Here is a 27,163-nt window from a genome sequence, read left to right as displayed (position 1 = left end):
TAGTAAAGAAATAAAAACATTTTCCAAATTTGGGCAAAATACGTTAATAAACAAGCAAACTACAACAGTTTACTTATTCTCCGTAAGAATAACATGAGAATTTTAAATTTACAATTTGTTGGAATTTCCGTAACCATTAGGCGCATTATAACGCTTCAATATACTAAATTATTTGTTTTTTTTAAGCTCTACAAAATTGTTTGGAAAGAAATTGCAAAATTTTATGTTTTTGGGCAAAAAATGGGAAAACCCATTTTTACCCCATAAAAGCCCCCATAAACCCCCGTTCCCATGGTCCGATCATGCTGGTTCGCGAACTCGTTCGAATAAACGAAGGTTTACACGTTTGTACCAAATTTCATCAAAATCGGATCATTTTTGCTCGAGTTATCGCGCTAAAGACACATATAAATATATATGTATATATATGTATATATATGTATATATATGTATATATATGTATATATATATGTATATATATATATGAATTTGAACGGATGGTGTTTTTGGCCTCTAGGGACCTCAAAACGAAAAAAAAAAATCTGTCCCGGGTCCAGGTCTTACCATGAGAAATGGAATTAATGGATCTCAACAGCTGTTTCAAGTTGGTTCTGTTCTATGATGTTCAATAGCATTAAAGTTACAAGGATTACCAACAGGGTGCAGCACTATTATTTCTTTTAAATTTATGACAACAGCTAATTTGCAACCAAAAGGTGAGTGAGCGTAGCGAACGAACTTTAACCTGGATGCGAGTTAGCGTAGTGAACGAGCTAACCTGAAGGTAAGTGAGCGCAGCGAACGAGCTCCAACCTAAAGGTGAGTGAGCGTAGTGAACGAACTTCAACCAGGACGTGATTGAGCCATGCGAACGAGATCATCTTGAAAATTAAGAAGTTAAACGGGGCAAAGCCCGCGGGTTACAGATAGTTCTCCATAAGAATAACATGGGAAAATTAAATTTACAGATTTTTGGAATTTTCTCCGTAGCCATTAGGCGCATATTAATGCTTCAATATACTAAATTATTTTTTTAAGCTCTACAAAATGGTTTGGAAAGAAATTGTAAAATCTTTTGTTTTTAGGGTCAAAAATGGGAAAAACCTATTTTTATCCCATAATACCCCATATAAAACCCCCGTTCCCATTGTCCGATCATGCTGGTTCGCGGACTCGTTCGAGTTCGAATAAACGTAGGTTTACACGTTTGTACCAAATTTCATCAAAATCGGATGATTTTTGCTCGAGTTATCGCGCTAACGGCCACATATATAAATCTTCTAATATATAAAATTCTCGTGTCACAGTGTTTGTCTGCAAACTCCTCCGGAACGACTTCACCGATAGTTATGAAATTTGGTGTGTAAATTCTGTAGGTATGCGAATCGGACGTAAACAATTTCCCGTTTTGAAATTCTTAAAAGGGCTCCGCCCCAGTGGCTCTGGAGTTTCCCATGTTAACCTTATGAGGAATGGAATTAATGAATCTTAACAGCTGTTTCAATTAAACAAGTTGGTTCTGTTCTATGATGTTCAATAGCATTAAAGTTACAAGGATTACCAACAGGGTGCAGCACTATTATTTCTTTTACATTTATGACAACAGCTAATTTGCAACCAAAAGGTGAGTGAGCGTAGCGAGCGAACTTCAACCTGGAGGCGAGTGAGCGTAGCGAACGAACTTCAACCTGGAGGCGAGTGAGCGTAGCGAACGAGCTCCAACCTAAAGGCAAGTGAGCGCAGCGAACGAGCTCCAACCCAAAGGTGAGTGAGCGTAGCGAACGAACTTCAACCTGGAGGCGAGTGAGCGTAGCGAACGAACTTCAACCTGGAGGCGAGTTAGCGTAGCGAACGAGCTCCAACCTAAAGGCAAGTGAGCGCAGCGAACGAGCTCCAACCCAAAGGTGAGTGAGCGTAGCGAACGAACTTCAACCAGGACGTGATTGAGCGATGCGAACGAGATCATCTTGAAAATTAAACGTAACGGTACTTTCTTTCCATTGGTCTGTCTTAGGGGAAACCTATAACTTAAGCGATACGAAGTTCGCCGGGTCAGCTAGTATATATATATATATATATATATATATATATATATATATATAATGAATTTGAACGGATGGTGTTTTTGGTCTCTAGGGACCTCAAAACGAAAAAGTAAATCGGTCCCAGTTCCAGGTCTTACCATGAGTACTACGGTAATAGCTTATTCCCAATAGGGAAAATTCGCTAAAACAAAATACATTGACAGTTACAATCAGGTAATCTTTTGTTTGCAATCCGAGTGACGTCAGAATATGATGGGATTAGCACACCTATGTTTTTTCCTTCCACAATGTCCTTAACTACAACAGGATTTTTATATATTAGATATCAAACTGAGGCATTCAACAGTCATTGTTTATATTGAATTCAACAAGCCTATAGATATTTTAATTTTTCATCAAATTATGAGCAATATAGCATTTTAAAAGTTTAAAAGGTTTAATTTTAAAGTTACACGCATATCTAACATTTTTTGGGGAAATATATAGGTAGGGGCCTACTCATTTTGCCCAACTCCTATATAAAACATCTGGATATACAATTTTGTCATTGTAGTGCTTAACATTTAACATAGTATTTTGAAATGTTTATTTAACCATAGACAAATATAATTTCTGAATAAATATTTATTCTATTTGTCTATGTTTTAACTAAGCTCTAGCAAACAAGCAAAGTATAAAAGTGTTGAATCTTGTATCTCAAGCTAGCCAAGCTGGCGGTGGGGCACACGGAAGATTTCTCAGGTGCCGTTTGACGTCACTAACTGCTGCGTCTGAAGAAACAGACAATTAATTTTATAATTTTCTATTATTAAATTAAACTGTCATAACCTAACCAAACTAACCAAACGTGCTGATAATGGAAAAATCGAATAAAGGTTTACTAATTAAAAAAAAATAGTTTTGTTAATAAAATAAAATTATAAATGCCTAAAATTCAATTTTATAATTTTTCAATTATAAAATAACTGTCATAACCTAACCAAACCAACCAAACTTGCTGATGTGAAAAAAATTGCTGATAAAAAGTTAGTGCCGCCGGCGGGATTTGAACCCGGTACTTTCGGTTTATCAGTCCGCAACGCTATCCATTACACCACCGAGGCCGATGGCTCAATACCGTATCGTTGCGGTATTGGTGTTCCCTCAAAGTGATGTCAGCAGTTAGTGACGTCAAACGGCACCTGAGAAATCTTCCGTGTGCCGTTTCGGTCAAGCTGGTGGTTAGGTGAGACAAGTAATTAATTATGAAGAGGGAGATAGTTAACATGAGTGACGACAGGGCAAAAACGACAAAACATAATAAACAAACAATAGTTAACAAGAACAAGACAAGTAAAGCTAGTGGGGCCTTGGTAAAGGGCAAAGGCAGTACAGACTAGAGAATGCTTCTTGTTGTAACCGTTACATTTATTCAGTTCCTTTTTACTAGAACGAGAAAGCAGTATCCTGTTACAGACCCTAGGAAGATGTTCCTAAAGTTAAAAAAGTAGGATTTATTACTGCGGCGAGACGGTCGTCCTCTGAGTCTGACATTGACAATATTGATATTACAAAAAAAAAAAAAAATAACAACCTAAGTCTTTACCGTGTGTCTGTGTGTTATCTGTGACTGTGAAGAATTTTACTCATTCTGAAGAATTTTATCTGTAAAGTAAAATAAATTAGGCGTCTCTTAGTATAAGGACTACTTGCATTCGAATATAATAGTGAATAAATCATAATGACTATCTTAAGCTCTGTTTTGAAAGAAAGTGTTAAAGCGGTAAGTGTACTAGGTTGGTTGCAGCATTCATAGATAAAACATAGTCCGTAGGCTATGTTTTATCTATGGTTTCAGGTTGCAGTGCAGTTATAAGTTAAAAACTTAACTTAGGTAGGTCAATAGCATGTGCTGTGAACATTTATAAAAACCAAATAAAGACCAAGGAATCTACTTTAATATGGATACTGTAAAACAGAGAGTTTTTGCATTTTACAATTTGGAGGATGACATTATCTCTATGTGTTTTTTCGAAGTGAATTTGTCTATATTCAACTAAATTTATATGTATTTAATTGTCATAAAGATTAATATTGAAAATGTTCTTTAGTTGTATTACGATTAGAAAGTTTAAATTATAAACACACCGCATAAACAGTCCTTTGGAATTTTTATTTTAAACAGAGCAGACATCAAAATGCTTAATGCAGCTATGTAATAACTATCATACATATTAGGCTATAATATATACAAATGTTAAACAATTATTCAAGTTAGGGTAACCCATGAGACTAATAATTTGTACAAAATAATTACTAGAATATTATAGGGGCCAGTGCCCCTACAAGCCACTAGTATAATATATTGATTGAAACTATTGATTGAAAAATCGATTAATCAATATTTTTAACTAGGCTAATTTATATAAATTATAAAATTAAACTGTGACAACCCAACCAAACTGGGTACAGTTTCTAAACTGGGCTACTCGGCTGCACTTTAGTATCTGTCCTACACTCATTCGATTGAAAAATGTCGATATAAGTTTATAGATTATTCGGTATATCGATTATTTCATTATTTTAGGTACCCAGTAAAATATGACAGTCAATTGATATTCATAAGGAAAATTGTACGTAAGTTAATTCTGATTTCTAAAGATTTCAATTGACTGCCATATTTTACTGGGTTAAGTTGATAGAGACCTCTAGTTTGTGTTGTTAGTTTTCTTTTACCAAGACCTTAAAAATGAGGGGTCACTCGATGGGGCTTAACATTTAAAATTTTTGAGTTTCCCCAAAAATCTCCCATTAAGGGTTTGCAATCGAAGTAGAAATTAGGCTCAAAAAGTACTTCATATCATGCCATAAAGGTGTGCAGAGTTTAGTCTTTCTAGTGTGAGCTGTTACTAGGGTTGCCATATCCCCAGATTTCCCAGGAGATTACCGGATTTTGACGTTCAAAATTTAGCTCCGGGGGATTTCTGCAAAAAGTGAGAAATCTCCTTTTTTTTACTCTCTTTTAAAATGCATTATAAAATAGAACTTTTGGAATAAAATAAATGTTTGCGTTCGCTAATATCGTTATGCAATAACTGTAAAATGCAACTCTTGTACTCTACTAACGTTTTTCTATTTCTTGGTTTCACTTTAGCCAGCAACGTCTTTAGTTTATCTTTATCATCTGTTTCATTGCTCCCAGTCCTTCAAATGGTGTCTGCCGACCAGTCCGCGAAGGTATCCGATTTTCACTACAAGCCTAGCACACAGAGAGCGTTTTGTTGCCATTATTCGGTTTATTCATTAATTTTAGTGAGATGTGACAAGCGATGCAACATTTTATATTTTCGTGTACCGTTTGAATATTGACATTGTGTAGCACGCATATTGAACAGAAACGGTATAAACTAATAAATATAAACAAATTATGTCACTGGCCCAAATGTCTATAGACTAATAGTGGTAACAACTGGACGTTTTTTGACAGTTCCATTTAAATAATAACAAAAACGTGTTTACTTTCAGGCCAGTGACAACATTTTGTTTATGTTTAGGTTCATGACCCATAGTTTCTGTCATAATATTTTTGGTCTAGGTACTAGGTGTGGTAGGCTATAGAGGCTACAATTTTGCTAGCCCGATAAATTTTATCCACTATTATAGTGGGGGCCGCCAGCTAAAATCTCCTCTTTTTTGTACATTACCATATGGCAACCCTAGCCATTAAAAAATTTACAGGGGGTCTTCAGACTTGGAAAGCTGTAAGTTAAATTCCACTTCTGAGAATTTCAATTGACTGTCATTTATTACTGGGTTGAGATAGAGAACCTCCCTAGTTTGCGTTGTTGGTTTTCTTTGTATAAGAACCTTTAAAATGAGGGGTCACTCGATGGGTCTAACCATTTGACATTTTTGAGTTTCCCCCGAACTCCCCCAATTTGGGGATGTATCCGAAGTGGCGGTTATGCTCAAAAAGTACTTCATAACATGCCATAAAGGTGTGCAGAGTTTAGTTTTTCTAGTTTGGCCCGTTAAAAAGTTGACAGGGGGTCTCTAGACTTTTTATTATCCTTACTAACTTATTATACTAACTTATTATTTTTAAATAGATAAGTTTACTAAGACGTCTATATAAAAGTTTTATTTGTACTATTTTTTCAAGAGTTTCATAAACTAAACTGAACTAACCTAACCGCCACAGCTTTACAAGCGTTCTACTTTAAAAGAATAGACCCATTACAGAAAATGAATATTTATCTTACATTCAATTTAAAATGCTTTGAATATTTTAATCGATATCTAACTGATATTTTATCAGATAAAAATTGTTGGTTCTCTGCGGAACTCTACCCCTCCACTTGTTTAAAAAGCCGAAGTATTTATTGGTAGGCTATATTGAATAAAATTTTCATCCAGTAATAGGCTATATCGCAGGTTCTTCCTGGAACTCAAATCAAATCAAAATATCTTCATTTGTATAGGATTTTGTGTTTTCATAGTAGCCTATGTTTTATCGATGTTTTAGGGAACTTTTAGGGAAGTAAAAATATTGTAATGTTATTTGTTTAAAATGTAATGAAGATGTTTTGTGTTTTCGTAGTATGTTTTATTAGCATTTGTAATTTTACTAAGATGCCTCGAAGAGATTGCGCACACAATGAAAATAATAGCGACTAGAGGACCCATGCTGCTACGCAGCGTTAAAATAAATATAGCCTATCCAAGAACTTATCAAATTTATGATTTTTGATGAGCACAGTAATACAGTATAATTTACTGATCATTTTGAGTCTAAAACATACATGAATAATAATAATACTGAAACTATTGATTTTTAGTCATAGAAAAACCATAGGTATAAAAAATAATTTTTATGTTGGTTGTTTTCTTTGCGTTTGCTTGAAACTCATCCGATTTGAATAACTAATACAGTAGCTTAAATGAAAGCCGATATTTCACTGAAGGTTCTTAGACCTATATATATAGGATTGTATTATTATAACTGGTGAAATACATCTTAAATTGAAGTAAGAATTTGAAAATGAATCAAATTATGTTTTTCGGTCAAATAATACAGTAGGTAAATATATGCCGATGCATTTACTTCGATGGCTGATGCTTGATGTGAAAATATATATATCTTTGCGTGTATGCCTTCAATTTAAGACCTCAATTATGAAAATCGGTCAGGTAGAAGAGCAAAACGAACTCTGAAAAGAAAAACAAAATTTAACTCCCATAACAAATACATGGGGAGCAAATTTAGTTTACATATACACCGAGTGGGGTTATAGATAAGTATATGCCGAAAACTTTAAACAACATTTTTCTAAGTTTATTTAAAACAGAAACTTGTTAGTCCATCAATAGTACTACATTTTGCTTTACCATCATCTAACTTCATTCCCAGACAGTAGGAATTATTGTAGGCCAATGACATTTCACAAAAATTTAGTTTAAAGTTAAATTACATGGTTCATTGCTGTACAATATCTTCTGGCTAAGCCTATTATACAGTGTAATTGAAAAGTCCCGGAACGGTTAAATATTAAAAATACCCCCGCCGCAGCAAACCCGCATACTAAGCGAATTTCCATTTGTCTGAGTTGATTTTTAAATAAATCTACTTAAATAACATAAGACTGAGTACCTAGGTTTTCTGCTACAAGGAAACTAATAAAATGTATTTTTTAGTAAAATATTCATAGCTTAGTATAAAATAAATAAATTTGCCAAGTTTGATCAAAATATATCCATAAACTAAACAAGCAAACAACAACATTTAAAATATTCTCCATAAGAATAACATGGGAATTTTAAATTTACAATTTTTTGAATTTTCTTCGTTACCAATAACCGTACAAAATCACTTTAATATACTAAATTATTTGTTTTTTTAAGCTCTTTAAAAAGGTCTAGAGAGAAATTTTGTATTTTGAGGGTCAAAAATGAGAAAAACCATTTTTTACCCCATAAAACCCCCTGTAAAACCCCGTTCCCATGGTCCGATCATGCTGCTTCGCGAACTCATTCAAGTTTATCCCACGTTACACCTTTAAACCAAATTTCATCAAAATCGGACAAAAATTACTCAAGTTATCGCGTTCACGGACGTATATATATAAGTCTATATATATGTACATATATAAAAATTTGAACGAATGGTGTTTTTAGCCTCTGGGGACATCAAAATGAAAAAGTAAATCGGTCCCGGGCCTGGGTCTTACCGTGCCACCTACGGTAATAGCTACTTCCCTATAGGGAAATTCGCTAAAAATAATGCAGATAGAGCTCAAATACTTAGTACAAAGTTACAGGGCATAAAACTCTATTTTAATACATATTCAGTGATCCAATAATTCTTCAGGGAGACGGCCCACAAGGAGTCGGAAGAAAATCTTGAATGGAAGCATAGGTCAATATGCGCATCAAATTAAAGGTCTTTTTTAGTAGAATACAATGCCGCAAACCGCACTTCAAAAGGTTGATCCTGCACAAAATGGCAGATGTTCAAAGATTTCTTGAATCCGCCATTTTGAATCTTTGAACGACTGCCATTTTTTACTCAGGCATTCTTTTGAACTTGAATTTACGGCATCGTAATCTAAAAGTGAAGACCTTTAATTTGATGTGCATATTGACCTATTCTTTCGTTAACAATTTTCTTCCGATTCCTAGGGCTGTGCCCCCTGAGGAGAAAGCGTATAATAGCAATGTAAATTAAATGAATCTTTGAACAACTGTCATTTTGCGCAGGATCAACCTTTTGAAGTGTGGTTTGCGGCATTGTATTCTACTAAAAAAGACCTTTAATTTGATGTGCATATTGACCTATGCTTCCATTCAAGATTTTCTTCTGACTCATTGTGGGACGTCCCCCTGAAGAGTTATTGAGTCACTGAATATGTGTTAAAATAGAGTTTTATGCCCTGTAACTTTGTACCAAGTATTTTAGCTCTATCTGCATTATTTTTTTTTAATATTAAACCGTTCCGGGACTTTTCAATCACACTGTATTATGGTTTCTAAGATTTTTTAATGGTACCTACCAAAAGTTTAATAAAAATTTCTTATAGTTCCAGAAACTTAAAAAAAGAAAACACAATTTCATTGATTCTTTACGAATCCATGTCCAAGGTGGAGCAGGTGGGATGGGTCATCCCAAGTATGGAGGTGTAGGAGGAAGAGGAGGCAGAGTTTTTGTAGAAGCTAAGGAAGGTATGTTTCCACCAATGGCTAATTTAATCTTATTCCATATAACCTAACATTGTTTTTTGAAAAGCTAGATTGTTTGATTTATAACTTAGGCCTATAGTCTATTAAGCTAAAACTTTATTAAATTAAACATCTCAATGAAGCGTTTTTATTGAGATTTTTATTATTATTAATGAATGTATGGAAAGGATGAGTTAAAAAGTTTTAAACATGTTTTTTCCATCAAAATATCTAGAAATCAAATTTCTAGTTACCAAGCAATGAGTGAGCAAAGGGTGCTGGTGCTCAGTCAGTATAAAAAGGTGAAAGGGAGCATTATTTTCAGCTATCCAGGTGCTGCTACAATTTGTCAGTACTGTAAAGTTCATTCTTGTACATAACCGGTCTTAGTAAAAAAGACCAGTTAAAGTTTATTTTGTTACTAATTCAAAGTAACTTTTCTTAGGAATGACTCTAAGGGATCTTAAGATGTCCATGAAAGACAATCACAAAGTGAAGGCGTCCACGGGTCAGGACAGTTCAACTCGATGCATTCTAGGAAGATCAGCAGACGACGTTGTCATTCAGTGTCCTCCTGGAGTAGTTGTCATGACTGAGTTTAACAACAAGCTGGGTAAGTCACCAAAACTCTTTGATCTCATTCGTTTACTAGCTCTATCTTTTTAACCCTTTCAAGTTCAAAGATTTAGTTATTCATTTTTACTAGCCTAAATTTTTCAAACATTTTTTTACTTTGAAATCAAATCATTGGCTTTTCTAACTATGCTTTTTAGTAAAGATTTTCTACAGCTGTTCCTGGTCCTTATAGGTAGGATATCTTACTTTTGTAAACATAAGTCAATGTAATAGCATTGTAATAGGTTAACCAACAAAACAACTACTTTACTCAAGCCTAGTATCATTTAGTATTTATGAAGATCTTAATACTTTATATATATGTATATACTTATGTTTATATATACTTTGAATACTTTAATCCGAAATGGCGACCATATGAATTCAGGTATTTTAAGCCAAGTATGAATGGAGATGAGTGTAGGATGAGTGGCGCGATCTTGTAGACTTGTTAGTTGTTAATAACTAAGGCCGACATTTTTCCTAAGACATCTTAATGTTTGTCCGCAGGGGAGGTGACCCAGGAGGGGGATATGGTCATGGTTGCAGAAGGAGGTGCGGGAGGAGGACCTACGACGGGTTTCTGTGGGTCCAAAGGTCAATCCCTCACCATCCGCCTGGACCTAAAGCTCATAGCAGACGTAGCGTTTGTAGGTTTTCCAAACGCAGGGAAATCTACTCTGCTCTCCAAACTATCTCGTGCTTCCCCGAAAATCGCCAGCTATCCTTGTGAGTGTTAAGTATATACGTAATTCAGTAGGAGGGTTCATAACCTGTTTCATACATAAGTTATAATTTTTAAAAGACAACACTTTTTTAGTCTTCATACCAGTCTCATTTTGTATGTAATATTATTTAACAAGGAGAGTGATCCTAAACTTTGAAGTATGTAGGCTATGAATTTGCCGGAATAATTTGGTCCCTCCCGCAACATAGTCTGAGACTCCAACCACTAGGCTAGCAACATAAAAACCCCAGTCTATTTTACAAGCTAAACCTGAGTGGACAATGAGTGAATGGAAAGCCAGCTTTGAACCATCAAAAGTAAAATATTTTTGCTTGAGACACTTGACTCAATCAGTCCACCCCACCCCTAGGTCTCCATCATTATTTAAATATTTTACAGTAATGATCTAAGAAGTTTGAAATATAAACACTACATTTAATTGGTATGTTTTTTTATTTGATGAAAAGTATTTATAATTTTAGTCTAAAATAAGTGATAATTTAAATAACCGTAATGTTGCTTTGCTTAACTAACACATGTGGTATTGGTATATCAGTGGCATTTGCCACATTATCTATCCATTATGCATCAAAGGGGCCTGTGATAAAAGCACCTAATATATTCCTAGCATCAAGGGCATTCCTTAATAATTTATTCAATCAAACGTCAACAGTAACAAAGAATTAGTTAGAAATAAGGTTAAAATAAGCCACACCTATGTTTCAGTCACCACAATGAGGCCGACGGTAGGCATGACCCAGTACCACGACGGCCGAGTAATCTCACTCGCAGATCTGCCTGGTCTGATAGAAGGTGCTCACGTCAATTGCGGCCTCGGCCACCATTTTCTCCGACATGTGGAGCGCAGCAAAATGCTGCTTGTGGTGGTGGACATTGAAGGCTTTCAGTTGAGCCACAAGTATCGCTACCGCAGCTGTATTGAGACGATCTTGTTGCTCAACCGGGTATGTGTAGTCCTTTAATAAATTACGGTTTCCGTGGATTTTTTAAGTCAGTGAAGACTGGGAAGGGAATTCAGGGAAGGTGGGTAGAGTCAGGGGTCCCCAGAATGGATCTTTCATGATGAAGAGCAAACGCCGTACAGAGCCTGGCTACGGAGTGATGAAAATGAATATAAGCTATGTTTTGGCTAGGTTCATGATCTATCTTTATTAAAAATTTCATACCAGTCAATTCAGTATGTATACATAGTTAGGAACCACATATATCTTATAATATAGATACCATGTTAGCCAACCTGAAGGATTGTCCACAATGTTACAGGAAATAGAACTATACAAGGAACCTCTGCTAGATAAGCCTGCCATGCTACTTATCAATAAAATGGACACCCCAAATGCAGAAGAAACAAGCAAAGAAGTAGTAGAGGCAGCAATGGATTTGACACGTATGTGATTTGTATTTAATTTAGTTGATTTGTTTTTGTTATGAGTCGTTCTGTGCTGTATTTGTTCAGTGTATAAACAAATATTACAGATACGTATTATCTTTTCCATTTTATTATTCATGGATGTAGGTTTGTCTTCTCCTACACCTTGACAGTTCTCCTTCTTTTTCCACCATCTGTCATGTCACTCCTCTTGTCTCTATATTTCTCGTAACCTTGTAATTCCATTTTCTCAGGAAATCTTTTTTCTTGGATGCCAAACACTTTGTTCTTTTCCCTCTATCCCCCTTAAGCTGTCTTATTAAACAGCTGTTCTTCTGTAATCTTGATACCTAGCTCTGTCCAACCTTGTTTTACTCTTGATAGACCTTTAAGGGATCTTAATTGATTTTATTTCCCCATTTTGTATACTGCTTCATTTTCTTTCATGCACATCCCTTTCCCTCTAAGCATTTGCTCGTACTAATACATTCATATTCTTTAAGTGACTATTTTAGGTTTCATTGGTACCTTTCTATCATGTTGTATTTCAATGGAGTTAACTAAGTTACAAGCTGCCAAAGAGCCTTAAAATTGTATATTGATTCGGCATTTCTTCAGTTCTTGCCGCAGTATGCTTCCCATCAGGTCTTTCATACTGTTCGGTAGAGGAGTCAATCAATCGTGGAGAGATAGGTGCTAATTTGTGACTGGTTGTTACTGATTAAAATTGGTGGGGTGTGTCTGTGGAATAATGGAAGAGTGGTGTGGATAGGTGAGGCCTGGGACATGGAAATATATAATAAATTAACTATGAGGTTGAGGAATTAGGAAGGGCTGTAACTGTCTATTTTAAAAGAAAGGTTTTCCTCTGAGGTTGGTCGTGCCCATTGCCGTAAACAAACACCCTAAGCCAGCTTTTGATTAGCTGTGATTTACAAATTTATAACATGAAAATCTTATAACTGAACCACTACCTGAAAATGTAAGAATTGCGTTGACATGATTAACTAATTAATGAACTAACTGTGGAATATGAAATCTGATGGAATTGGGAATAAATTACTCGGATTGACAGCAGAGAATAATTGAACAATTTAAAACCATGTGAATTTTTTACTTTGTTTTAACAAGCTGAATGCCGGTTCCTCTTAAGGAGAAACCGACATTTGAAATTGAAAAACTACATTGGGTTTCTCCCCAGCAACCCCTAACTAAAGACTAAACTATTTCATAATAACTATTTGATTCACCTGATAATTTAACTACTAATATTAAAATACTTATGATTAATTGGCTGTGGAGCTGTGTTCCAGTTAGATCTAGGCCGATGGCAGACAAACAAACAAGAGTGATTTTGGGTTGCTAGTTCTTTTTAGTTCTCTTGCCTTTGACAGCTGATACGTTTCGGCCATTAAGTTTTTGCTCGCCCTGAGTATGTATACATAACGGTGACGCACACGGCACAATAGACTTGTGGCTTGATGTGTTGTAATGATAGTCTTCAATAGTAGTTAATAGGACTGTAATCTAACTACAGAGTTTTTCATTGATCATTTGTATTTATTCTTGAAACCTTGATGGATTCTTCTATTAGTAATTATTCAATTATGTTTTTGTCAAAATAAAATGAGATCGCTCATTGCATTATGTATTAACCAACTCATGGTTTTGACATGTAAGTAATTTACCCTATTATGTTGCTCTAGATATACCAATCATAAAACAGATAGTGGTTTACTTACACTATTTACAGTAAACAGCCACTGTCAAGTCATAGTTTTGCGACAAAATCTTCTGCACTGGAAAAAAATTATTAGTGCAGCAGTCGCAACCGTTTGCCGGGGATAGCTCAGCCTACAATGGCTGGGTAAAGTTCCAGGGTCTGCGATAAGGTCAGGGAAACCACTAGGCCAAAAGCCGGGTCTAACCGGTATAGGACTGGCTCATACACAGGCACTGTGAACAAGTCAAAAACAAGTCACCAAAACAAACGTGCAATAATCACTACCAGGCCTACGCCGATTCTCCACACTCCTAGGGGGTCGTTGCTGACTACGCAACTCGGGCTTAGTCCTAACTGTCCAATAGTTAAGCCCAGAGTGCCTAAAACACGGTGAGTTACACGACGACTTGCCAATAAAAACCACAACGCGTGTTATCACCAGGCGGGGTCTACTAGGCCACTATAATCCAATACACAACTCTAATGCCAACCCCAACATTGAAAATCATTCATCATTCAACATTTGGGCTTATGTTGCCCAAGCTAAGAATCAAACAGTTCACTCAATAATCGTACCACATAATAATATACAAGTACACTATAGGTAGAGTGACTACACCACTAGTAGCTGGTCTCGATAAATACCAAGCCAAACAAGCAAAACTAAAAGGCAATTGCACTATTAAAATATTGAGCTACTTAGTAGCAGATAAATAAATATTAAATACGTTCCAAACACTAGATAAATATATTATCTGATAGCCGGTACTCCGCTATCCAAGCTACCAAGATAACGTGTTGGACTACCAAACAAGCTGTTCAGGTTAAATTAAAATAATCAAATGAATAAACAATAACAACCCTACTACTGCTACTGCTACTACCAACTTTATGTTACTTAGCTGGGCTTCTGTTAATCGGCTAATAATATTAGCTACTAGCCTACTGGCCACGTGTTTCCAACTACGCACGCTAAATCGTGCAGCCTAGGTTTGTCGGGCCTCAGAGTTATTAGTAATATAACTAACTCTTGGTACAACGCAAAATAATAACTACTACAGTCAATAAATTATATTATTTGCGCTCTAGCACCTGCCCAGAACCGTCAGGAATATACTTTAATATTATTCCTGACTAATATAAATCCTAACTACCGTCAGGCTTTGACCAGCACGGTTACAACTCAACCAATAAAATCAGAGATGAATGTTTTAGTAATTGTTGAAAATGACTGTCTCTAGATGATTATTTATGTATTAATTTAATTCATCAGATGTTTTATTTGTTTACATTTTTGCAATTATTAGTGTTTTCCTTTTGATTGATTGTTAGAGTTGGTCTTGAATAGTTATGTCTGATTAAAATTGAAGTTCTTTTTGTACTATGTTTTCTTGAGATTATTTAAAAAGTATACCCCTTTTAGAAGAATCAGTATCGCGTTTTAACATTTGGCGACCGTGACAGGATAGTATGATGAGTGAAACTGATGTTAGAGAATTTAATAAGAACAAGAAACATAGAACTGTTGTTAGGGCAAACTTTTCAAGACTAGTGAACCATTTAAAGGATGAACTTACACAGGAAACGGTTCACTTAGATGAATTAAAAGGTAGGCTTCAAACTGTAAGTATGATTTATGAAGAGTTAAAGAATTTAGACACAAAGATATCTGACCATTTATTTCAATTTGAGGAAAGTGAAGCAATTCTTGAAGAAGAAGTGTCTAAAGCTTATAGTTATTTGGAAACCTACAATCAAGTAAATGTTTTGGTACAAAGTAAGTTGAATGATTCTAGAGATTACGATTTGGTCAGTAGTAATTCAGCTAAGAGTGGAAGTTCAAATCTAAAGACTAAGCTTAGACTTCCCAAGATTGAACTAGTACAATTTAGTGGGAATCTTAAAGAATGGCTTCCTTTTTGGGGAATTTTTAAGAGGATAGATGAAGATCCCTCTATTGATGATGTTGATAAGTTCCACTATTTAGTTCAGGCCACTATTCCAAATTCTAAAGCGAGACAAATTGTAGATAGCTATCCTGCTACATCAGAGAATTATAGAGATGCTATTCAGAGTTTAAAAAGTCGTTTTGGAAGGGATGATCTTTTGATAGAAGTCTATGTTCGAGAACTTTTAAAGCTGCTACTCAATAACTTGAGACAAAAGGTAGTGATTTCGACTTTATTTGACAAATTAGAATGTCAAATCAGAGCTCTTGACACATTAGGAGTAACTACTGATAAATGTGCGGCTATTCTTTACCCATTAGTTGAGTCGTGTTTGCCAGAGGATCTTTTAAGGGCGTGGCAACGTCATCCCGACTTTGATCCAGAAGCTGATTTGAAGAATAGACTCGATGCGCTTTTGAAGTTTCTGCGAATTGAAGTGACAAATGAGGAAAGAATTTCACTTGCTACCTCAGGTTTTGGGGACTCGAAGAGACAATTGGGTAAGTCATCCAAACCATTCTTAAGAGACAAAATGGAATCAATACCAATTGCAGCCGGACTTGTCAACCAAAAGGTTGGTAAACCCCCTATGAAATGTATTTTTTGTGGTGAAAAACATTTGACAGAAAATTGTAAGAGTTGTAGTAATCTGACACATTTAGAAAAGGTAAACCTATTGTCAAGTAACAGATGTTGTTATCGTTGCACAAAGTATGGCCATGTTAGTAAGAAGTGTCATGTTCGACTAAACTGTTCTCTTTGCAATGGTCGACATGCAACAGTAATGTGTAACAAGTCTCAAGATAAATCTAATGTAAATTATGTTAATGATAGCACTTTAGTACCTTGTGAAAGTAATTTAGCTAATAATGCACACTCTGAAGTATTTTTACAAACTGTACGTGTGAATATTAGAGGAGGTAATAAAGAACGAGCAGCACGTGTCATTTTTGACTCTGGTTCTCAAAGGTCCTACATTTTGAAGAAAACTGCAGAAGAAATGGGGTATGTATCATTTGGAAAAGAAACCCTTAATCATGCATTGTTTGGTGGATCAGTAACAAATGCTGTAAAACACAATCGTTATAAAGTAAGGTTAAGTGATTTGTGTAATGCTTACTATTGCAACTTTGAAGTGTTGGATCAAGATGTGATATGTAATGATGTTTCAACAATCAAAGCGGGTCCTTGGATTAATGAACTGCAGTCTTTTGGTATCAATGTTTCTGACACTGTAGAAGGGCCAATTGAAGTTTTGATTGGGTCTGATATTGGTGGAAAGTTGTTTACAGGGAAACGTCATGTTTTGACGAATGATTTAGTTGCTATGGAAACCTTACTTGGTTGGGTGTTAATGGGGAAAGTAAATTTAAAAGGAGTGAGGTGTGAATCAAGTGTAATGACTGTTACATCTTTGTTAACACCTATTTCTGACAAGTGTAGTGTAGACATTCCTAATATAGAGGATCCTGTAACTGTCAGGATGGAATCTGAAATTAATAAGATATGTGATGAAGACGCTTTTGGATATGAATTTAAAAAGTCTATATCATCAAGTGTAGCAATTTTGAACTCAGAAAGTTCAAACGAAAAAGAAGTAGAAGAAGTGCAAGATAAAGAAAGTTCAAATGGAAAAGTTGTAAATAAAGTTAAATTTAGAAAACGAGGAAAGCAAATTAAGTTACCAAAAAGACTGAACTTTTATTACAATAATATGTGTTTTGAGTCTTTAAACAATGGAAACTTAAGACTCAAAAGGTGGGAGTATGTTGAAAATGACTGTCTCTAGATGATTATTTATGTATTAATTTAATTCATCAGATGTTTTATTTGTTTACATTTTTGCAATTATTAGTGTTTTCCTTTTGATTGATTGTTAGAGTTGGTCTTGAATAGTTATGTCTGATTAAAATTGAAGTTCTTTTTGTACTATGTTTTCTTGAGATTATTTAAAAAGTATACCCCTTTTAGAAGAATCAGTATCGCGTTTTAACAGTAATAACTATCAACTCTTAATTCAAAATGTAAGGAACGTCGTCCACTCACCGATAGTGGGTCTGTACCCAACTTACACCAACACTCGGCGCGATCACACCACCAACGTACTCCGACACCACTGTCACGTACACTCCTCTCTACGTACACCACTGGACGTCTCACTAGACACACGCTCGCTCTTCACTGCCCGGGATCCACGACTAGAATGTCCTTGCTCGGCTATCCAGTAGTCCCGGGATACCCAAGCTTATCCGAACTGATAAGCCGGGTCAAAGGGCGCTAGCCAGGTTCGCCGCCACCGCTTGCTGATGCCAGCAATAGGTGCGCGGTCAAATAGCAAATATTTACCCCCCTAGGAAAAAGGCTCGTTACAGTTTTTATTGGAGGAAACTAACTTAGTAGCTTCCCTACTGTTATGTTTTGTGAACTTTTCCTTGGTCCCAAAGTTCCGCCTTCAAATATCGCTTTTTTGTAGGTGTGCTTCATAAGTTTCCGGAGGAGTTTCGACCTGAACGCCCTTTTGAGTTTGTATCCATACATAAGATATCAGCAAGAGACGCAACTTATGAAGAACTAGAGGAGTGCAAAAGACAGATTCGCCGAGCGTTGGATTGGGCAGCTTCGGAAGTGGAAACCGAGGCAGAAAAAGAGAGAGAGTTGTTGCATAAGTTTAGGAGAAAACAGACAGAATTTGGACCTACTTTAGTGTAAATAGACAAATCTCTGTGTATATTGTGTAAGATAAATTGTAATAAAAAATAGGTACTGTTGTACTTTTGAAATTAGTAACCCCTTATAAGTATTCTGCCTGTAATTTAACGTGAGACGTTACAAATAAAAGTAGTTTTCGATTAAAATTTAAAAAAGATAACTTAGCAAGCAATAGATTAATACATCTATTTACCATGTTGTTCGACGTTGTTAAAACAATATTTATTGATTTTGTGATATCTATTTTCCTGCAAGGTATAAGGGGGCGATGAGTTCCCTATTTGAAAGTGACCAACTAAATTCTAACATGTTTAGGTAAATTTTCAGAAATATCCTACCTATCAGGATTATTAATAGTTTATAAAACCATAATTTGTAATAATTATAGGATTACTATTGTATTATTTCAGTTATCAATATCTCTTCACCAAAGCTGGAAGACAATATTGCATATTCTGAACCTGAATATGAATAAACGATGAATAGAATGGAGTGAGACAACCTATATATATATAGCTTTGTTACTGTCTTAAGTCAACAACCTTGCCAGCTTTAGTTAATTGTCCTAGGGGTGCAAGGGGTTTTAACAAATAGTTGGGGGCGCAAGGAAGAAAAGATTCCCCCGGAATCGGAAAGAAGGGGGAGAGTGGTGCCAATATCTCTTGTCACTTTCAAACCGCGGGCTTGTCAACAACTAGTGTTTCTATAGCCAGGACTATTTGTTTGAATACCAATGATCAAAAATAATTGGGCCCAGTAATTGGGCCCAAACTAACAAAAAGCCACTAACTTTTCGTTTTCTTGGGAATTAGGATTCAGGCTACATACTGAAATTAGGCAGGCTCCATTAACAAAAATATCTACCCTAACATTTTGTTATGAAGACGTTATGGGTTCTCTATCAGAAAAGTTATTAACTGTAGCGAGTCGCTACAATAGCGCAAGTCACGTGACGCGGATGCGCGCGCAGTCGGCCCGGGTAGGCACGCGCAGCGAGCCAAGAGACCAGTAGTGTGTGTCGAGTGCCCGGAGCTGTACAACTTAACCGGATAAGTAACTGTAGCCTAAGATGTCTAGCTAATAGAAGTAGGGGTTGGGGAAGGGTGTAGGTTAGGGTAGATAGTAATTCAATTATGTAATTTATTAGGTTCTCGAAAGGTCGTGGTCTGGCAATTATTATCACTAATTTTGAATTCACATTTGCTAAGTCTAGTAACCTTTTTCACGAATTAGAATAAGTCCATATATATATATTTCTCTGTTCATTATATTATAATTAGATACATTATGAACATAAAAGCTGGCTGTGATAGGCAGCTAAGGTAATATTGTGCACTTTGACGAGTTAGATTAATTCTTGCAATAGAGTTGGGTTACGACAGGAAATGTGCGTGATATGGCAGTGGCTAGAGGAAGATATATAGGGCCCAGGTATCTTCATTTACACTCATACTACTCCACATCATCACATAACTATAAACAAACTAGCATAAGAACCTAACACATGAATTATGTACCTAAACATCTATTCAACCTAGTCTATGAAGAAGTTCTACATTAGGATAAAATCATTGTTATGTTTTGTGGTATTTTATTGTGTATCTATTATCTCTGGACTCAAACTTTCTCAGGTAAGCTAGCTGAACTCTATCCTTTTTTTTCAAAAAATCCTAATACATTGTTCAATAAGGATATAAGTATAAGGATACATAAGGATTTTAATTGTTTCAGCTGAATTTTAAGAAATTATATTCCTAACTGTTTGTTGGGTCTGGGGGTCTGATTGGAAAAAAATGAAGCCTAGGAACCCTTTTTATTTCTTGGACTAAAAGAACTATACATGGAGGCAGTGTGTTGGTGAGGCCATGTACCACTTGGGGTACAAATGGCCATGGGAGTAAGTAAGTAAAAGAACTATACATTTCTTGTTAACAAAATATATTCCTTACTTGCAAATTATCGTACATTGTTATACGTAATTCAATATGACAGATTATTAACCCCATCTGCTATTGCTTATCAGTTATCAGTCAGGATATTGATAGGCTATGTCAAGTGCATGTGAAGCCATATCATGCATGATAAGATTATTCTGTTGTGACATAAACACAAACACTCAATGTCTCTTTGAGTTTAAACAGGTTTATTTTACTTATTGTGTTTAGTTTCAATTTATTATACAGTAGTTGTTTGGGTTTGAAATATGCTATCAGTTGTGTTTGGAAGGACTTCTTCAGTGTATCATCCAGATGAAACAATCACTGGAGATGTAGTGCTTAATATACCGACACAGTGCACAATTCTTGGTTAGTTTTAAGTTGCGTTAGATTTTAAAAGTCTTGAGTTTTAACCTTTTGTGCACCTTTTTATTGATTTCCCTATACCTATTTGTCCCATCTTTCCCCCCAATTTATGGACACACAAATCCAAATGTGTTGAAAACCAGATTATAATAGACATATAAAGTAAAAGTAAAAAAAAAATGTGGAAAAAAGACTAGTTTGAGGAGCAACTCAAAAATAGCTCAACCAGCTACTTTCTAGTTTGAGACATCCAATGTTAATTTTAGGTTAGCCTCCCTCACTTAACTTTGCCACAGACAGGTTAATTTCTTATGAGTTGCACCTCACTGACCAAGACGGGATTGAACCCACTGATCCCTGGCCGGGGAGACAAAGCTTTAGACTGCTCAGTCACTAATCAAACCTAACAGCATATTGCACTAACAAAGTTGGTCAATACATAGCTCAATTGTGACAATTCTAAACTTATCTTCCAGATTTATTATTCGTCATATATCGTTTTCAAATTATTTTGTTTTTTATACTCATATAGATTAACCATGTTATGCCCTGTAACTATTGTGCGCTAGTGGAAGTGTGGTTGTACTCCTTTTAAGCCAATTCCAGCTTTTCGGCTAGAAGGGTTATTTGAATATTGGTGAACTAATCTTCCCAATACATACAAATTTTCAACTTTCATCGAGGGACTTGCAACACCTTTTGCTATAGTGGAATTGGATCAATTTTGAGATTTGTAATCTTACTGTGGGGAGTGTCTACGGAGGTTTGGTCACCAGTTTTAGATTAAACATAACCAAATTCTAAATGAAAAAAAAAATACCAGAAGTAAGCGTTGTGCACAGTTACAATTCTAGGAATTACAGTATTTAAATTATTTTTTCAGATCTCACAATAAATTTTTGTGGTGTCTCTTCACTTAGCCTCATTATTGCTGAGGGAGAAGATAATAAATGTGAGAAATTGGAGGTGGAAGAATCAGACATGCATTTGGACGTGTTTAATCACTTACTGGATGTTAGAAGTTATAGAGGTTGGTAGAATCTTTGACTTAAAAGTACACAACTACGAAGTAGACTTATTTCTATGTTGAATTTGTTACAATTTTTTACCCCCCCCTATACAAGGAGAAAGTATTGTTTTCATCAACATTTTCAAGTTTGAGTTTTGAGTGGATATATGCATTTTGGGTTCCCCTGAACACAAAAAAGTGATTTTTGAAGTGATGTCTGTGTCTGACTGTCTGTATGTGTGGGAGTATGTGCAGAGCTACAGACCACACCTGTGGCTCGATTTTGATTAAATTTGGTATGTGGGTTCATGATATCTCTGGGTGTTTCTTTTAATTTGTAATATTCTTTAAGTTTGAATTTTTGTAGCGATTTATCCATGAAAACCCATAAAATAACGGAAAATTTGGATTGTTTTAAAACAGCTTGACCGATTTTAATTAAAATTTAGTATCTTATGACCCTTATGATTCTAAAAAAATGGTAACACCCCTACCACCGTAATAATTAGGGCTTAAAGGCTACTGCAACATTTGTGATTTTTCCCATAGCTGTGATTTTTTATCATAGCTACTCCCACCGCTTACCCATGATAAAGGTTCTTGACAAGCCAGAGGGAGATATGTGTCAGATATCTAATACCGTTTTTATAGAATACAAATCAACTTAATTTGATTTAGCTGCTTTTTCTACAAGAGATGTTTTTCTTTCCTATCCAACTTTCGAAAGACAAGCTTTTACCCTTCACAAAAGCATGATCAGACTAATAGCCAAAGCCCCTCTAGTTACACGGTGCAAAGAATACCGTACTGTATTAATTTACAATTACAATAGAATCTTGATAACTCTTCTCATGGGGATTATTTGATATGACATGTTATCAAGGTTGACTTCTTATTGAGGTTTCTAATAACATGTAATTGGGGTGAAATAATTTCAAGGGGATTTGCAAATGACCCTTTTTATCTAGCGTGACTTGTTTTCGAGGTTCCACTGTACAAACAAAACGTTAAGCTTATTCCCTTCATGAAAAATTTACTAAACAATATGAAAGCTCTTTACTCACCCTGGTACTTATCACCACTATTGAAAATTTTATAGAATGTGTGATAAGCAGAAGAAACTTATGTGAATCATACATTGGTACTGTATTATGTCATGTTACTCAGTTAACAAAAAAATTTTATACCTCCATGATACCATTCAGATGTACAAACTTGTACATTCATTTCCTCCAGGAGTAGAACTGGAGCCAGGAGTGTACACCTACCCTTTCAGTCTCCGTTTGCCTTCTCACCTACCCTCTTCTCACGTCAGCACCTATGGCAACATCACTTACTACTTACATGTCCATCTTCACTCAACCACATCCACGCAGCACTTCCGCAAACCATTCTACCTTGTCGCCCCAGTCAACATCAACATCTTCGAGGCCTTTCAGGTAATCTTAATAGTTAAATATTTCATGATGTAATAAGGACATCCGTGAATTATGGTGCCCAATTATGGTGAATTTGGCGCTTGAACAGTGACTTCCATAGTAACACCGGGAACCACTAAGTTGTTGAGGTCTGCCCTCAGTGCTACAAGGCACAATCATTACCTCGAAAGCTGTGGTTTTGTAAATAGAAAGAGTCATTAAACCAGAGAGTTTCATTTCAATCGCTGAGTTGTCACTTAACCCAGGACAAAACCCTTGATAAGAAAGCAAAATAGGAGTGTGAAGAACATTTTCTCTCTCAAAGGAAAAACTTCCTTACGTAATTTTGCTTAGTCCAAACCCAAACATGGCCTCTAAATTCGTCTGAAAATTTTCTGAATTAACCAATAAGTTACAGTTCTTTGTATAGTCAATGGTTACAGCTTTAGATTAATGTTTGCTGTAGTTTACAACGACTACAGCTGTTTTGTGCTGTCAAAAATGGAGTACTTCTTCAGGTCGGAATGTCTTGCCAATGATCCTTCATGTCGTGTTTGTCAGGAAATTTAAACAAAACAAAAAATATATGGTATAGGGGAAAAGTAAAAGCAGTCTCTTTTTGGGGACCCTATATACCAAAAGTTTGGGGTTGTGATACCAAAAGTATGGTTTTGATACTAAGAAGGATATTGATATTAAGAAATATGATCTCAGATTTTGATTCCTATAACTATAGTAGTATTTGTAGATTTGTTGATAGCAATATGTTTGTTTTTTTTTTCAAGAAGAATACATGGTTTTTATTTATCTTCAAACAAGTATTTTCAGAGTGTGTTGTTTATCATCAAGTATTTATATTGTTTTGATTCTAAAGTATGATTTACAGAGTCTTCAGAGTTCAGAGGTCACCAAGAAGTACGGTTTGTTCAACAGACCAGTGAAGTTGAAAGCTTCCGTACCTCGCTCCTGTTACGTCCCTGGAGATGTGGTTTCAGTTGTCGTTGAGGTCAGCAATGGGACCAGCAAAACACTGGAGTATCTGTTTTGTACTTTGAAGCAGGTATTAAAATATTATTTATATTTTAAACTGTAAAATGCAAGTGCATTCACTTAGGCTCCCTCCTGAAATTATTAACTTAAGGTTTAGAAGCACAAAATTACAAGAAAGATTAGTTTGACTTGTATTAAAACTTGTAATTGTATTCATTTTACTTGTTTACAGCCCATTTTAGTTTCATTAATATTATGACTGTGACCATGACCCAAGTGTCAAAATGTACACAAGTCAGTGGAAGATACTTTTTTTGTTCTAAATGGTATTTCATTGGGTTTTTCTTATAGATATCAAATAATATGAAATTGAACGGATCTTGTTTTTGGCCTCTGGAGACATCAAAAATAAAAAGTGAATCCTTCCCGGGTCTAGATCTTACCAGGAGACCTGTGGAAATTGTTTTTTTCCCTCTACGGAATATCTAAAATAAGAGAAGAAATAGAACTTTCATTCAACTACGTTCTTTTTAGTGAAAAATTTGTGACGGCTTGTCTTGAACCGTATAATCAATTGGACATGGGTCCACAACCTAAAACCTTTGACTATTGTCAATGCTAAAACAGTGTACGATGCAAAACTGCAATTAATCATAGTTTCCTAATTCAGAAAATACTACCCTCTCTAATGGACGTACTGCATTGATCAACAGGTCACTACAGTGTTTGCACATCTGGACGACAAGACAGTGAGCCGAGTTACCAAGCAGTGTTTGAAGACTGAAGCCCTCAAGACAACACGCAGTAACAGACACCACAGCTGGGTTTGTCAAATGTCTACTTCTCCCTCCCTTACTCCCACTATAGCCAACTCATCTCTTGTACTGGTCACATACTGCATACAGGTTGGTGTTTATGTGCTCAGAACAATTACTAGACTATTAAGATAGACTGCAGTTCACTGTGTGAGTAGCTCATTCAACCGTGTTCCTTGTGGCTGTAGAATTAAGCTAATATACCATTTGAAACTTCTCATCAAAGAGAAGACCTTGGATTCAGGAATGCACCAGAGAGGAATTTTTGTTGGAATTGAGTTTTCTTATCCCCTATAAGAAATATATATTATTTATCAGTATTTAAATCGAATGAAATAAATATTGCGTTGGGACACTGTGTTAGCTACATTAGTAGCAATCTTATTATGTAACATCATTGACATTTAGAGACTGAAGTAGACAACACATTTATATGAACTAGCTGTACCCAGTATTGACTATTACTATTAATATAGAGTTTAAGTACCTGTTATGCGGCATCTGCCTAGCATATGAATAATATAAGGTTGTAAAACGATGTCAAGGTTTCCGGGAAGCTGACTGGTGTTCCTGTCCCACCTGGAGTGGAGATTCCGATAGTTTTTGGAACGAGAACTCCAGTGCAGCCAACAGATCCGATTCCACATTCTCTCACAGCCAATCGCAGAGTGAGTCAGCAGAATCTAGAGTCTAATGTCCCCCTGCGCAGACGACGCTACACTATTCAGCCTCCGCCCAAGCCGCAAGCACCACCAAGGCGCATCAGCCATCAGGTATACAGCACAGCGGCGACTCATCGTATCAGCATCTCCTTGCAGCCGTTTGAAGAAGGGAAACCAGAACTTTACCAATCTGAGGTCTGAATTGCTTAAGAACAACATTTTCCATTCTTAAATAGTATCATAGACAAACCAACACAAGTAGACTTCTCAACCCATTGTTAAACTTGAAGCTTGTTTCTCGTGTCTAGTTCATGTTCGTGACACTGATCGCTAGTGTCGATAAAATTTTGTTTCTTTTAGGGTTGATTTCATTATTTGTGCTTTACTAAACTGTTTGGTTACATAATTAGGGGACGAGTAATTGTTTATGACTAGATTGTTTTATTTGGTTAAACGAGATTTTAAATAATTGAAATAACAAATTGTAAACAAAAACGTGAATCCAGGAGCACCGGATGGAAGTAACCATGAAATTGGCTTCAGCTGATCCGTAAGGATGACAAATCTACTTAGGGAGTAATCTATGATACAAGTACTTATAATGTTGTTTACGCACACTACACTGTTTTAAAAAACTTCCCACGCAAAGATTTAGTCCAGAAAACAGCTGTTTGCCACTAGCTTAATCAGGGGTTTCATTACGTACTGCTTTATTGAAATGAGTTTTTACGGACATAAGCTGATTGTATTTGGCAATGACTCCAATGAGTGGTTATATACTAAAACATAACCCCTCTTGAGGTTATGAGTAGTGGTTGTAAGTTGTATACAAGAGGTTAAGTTACCTTGAGGATTACTTGGACAGAATCAAGGTAACTTAACCTCTTGTATACAATTCATGAAGTAATCCGGAAGGCAATACACAAGATGAAGGTTGTAAGTCCTTTAGTCGGTGGGAATATATAAGGATTTGTACAGGTTTTTATTGTTAAGTTAGCTTAGAGTAGTATGGCGTAAAATATTTTATGTCACTCGTCCGAAATATGTTTACCGGACTCGTATGGTAATCCCACACTCGCCTTTGTCTCGCACGGGAACAACCACATTCGTATGGTATTGGCAAACACCTATTTTCAGGACTAATAACAGTAACGTAATATTACCTGTTTTTGTTACACGTTTATCACCTGCAAAAATTCATGATTAAATTGTTTACTAACCTGCAAAACCTCATGATTACATTGTTTACTACGGAAAAATAATGTTTACTATGGGAATGTAATGTTCACAATCTTTTTTGGATTTTGCCAACGTAACCAAACAAAGATTTGTTATTGTTTTGTCAACTATTTCAATTTTCAACATGCAAAACTGTACAACCAAAGTAAATATTAACTTTAGATTGAAGGCATAACCTACAAAATTCTATGAGTTTTGTGATGTTCCTAACTGTAATAAAGAAATATACAAAGTCTGTTTTAAGAGTCGGCAGGACCACCGGCCCGCTTGGATTTTCTTCCCTTAGCTGCAATGTTAATGGTTGAAACATATAACGGCATTGTTTATTAAGATAAAAGTGTTCCAAAATATCTAATTTTAAAGCTATTGATATCG

General features: G+C 35.7%; 2 protein-coding genes across 3 annotated transcripts; both read left to right on the top strand.

The window, feature by feature from the left end:
• The first annotated feature begins 3,636 nt into the window (after positions 1-3,636).
• LOC129002748 (GTP-binding protein 10-like) lies at positions 3,637-18,361 on the top strand. Its single transcript, XM_054430777.1, has 7 exons — positions 3,637-3,807; positions 9,101-9,242; positions 9,685-9,852; positions 10,365-10,583; positions 11,308-11,546; positions 11,866-11,989; positions 18,117-18,361. Exons 1-7 carry the CDS (start codon positions 3,766-3,768, stop codon positions 18,350-18,352), a joined length of 1,170 nt encoding a protein of 389 aa, XP_054286752.1. The 5' UTR covers positions 3,637-3,765; the 3' UTR covers positions 18,353-18,361.
• Positions 18,362-20,139: 1,778 nt separating this feature from the next.
• Positions 20,140-26,355, top strand: LOC129003939 (arrestin domain-containing protein 2-like). Of its 2 annotated transcripts, none has more exons than XM_054432288.1 (6): positions 20,140-20,253; positions 21,539-21,685; positions 22,901-23,103; positions 23,969-24,142; positions 24,786-24,977; positions 25,433-26,355. In XM_054432288.1, the coding sequence occupies exons 1-6, from the start codon at positions 20,238-20,240 to the stop codon at positions 25,748-25,750; spliced, it is 1,050 nt and encodes a 349-aa protein (XP_054288263.1). In that variant the 5' UTR covers positions 20,140-20,237; the 3' UTR covers positions 25,751-26,355. The 2 variants fall into 2 exon arrangements, with proteins under 2 accessions (XP_054288263.1, XP_054288262.1); XM_054432287.1 differs by lacking the exon at positions 20,140-20,253 and adding an exon at positions 20,541-20,658.
• The last annotated feature ends 808 nt before the right edge of the window (positions 26,356-27,163 follow it).

This window comes from Macrosteles quadrilineatus, unplaced genomic scaffold (assembly GCF_028750875.1).
Source record: "Macrosteles quadrilineatus isolate MER2022 unplaced genomic scaffold, UCM_ALF_1.0 Scaffold_9__3_contigs__length_116548681, whole genome shotgun sequence".
NCBI classification, from domain to species: domain Eukaryota; kingdom Metazoa; phylum Arthropoda; class Insecta; order Hemiptera; family Cicadellidae; genus Macrosteles; species Macrosteles quadrilineatus.
Note: the sequence above shows the minus strand (reverse complement) of the source record. Positions and strands in the feature narration are given on the sequence as shown.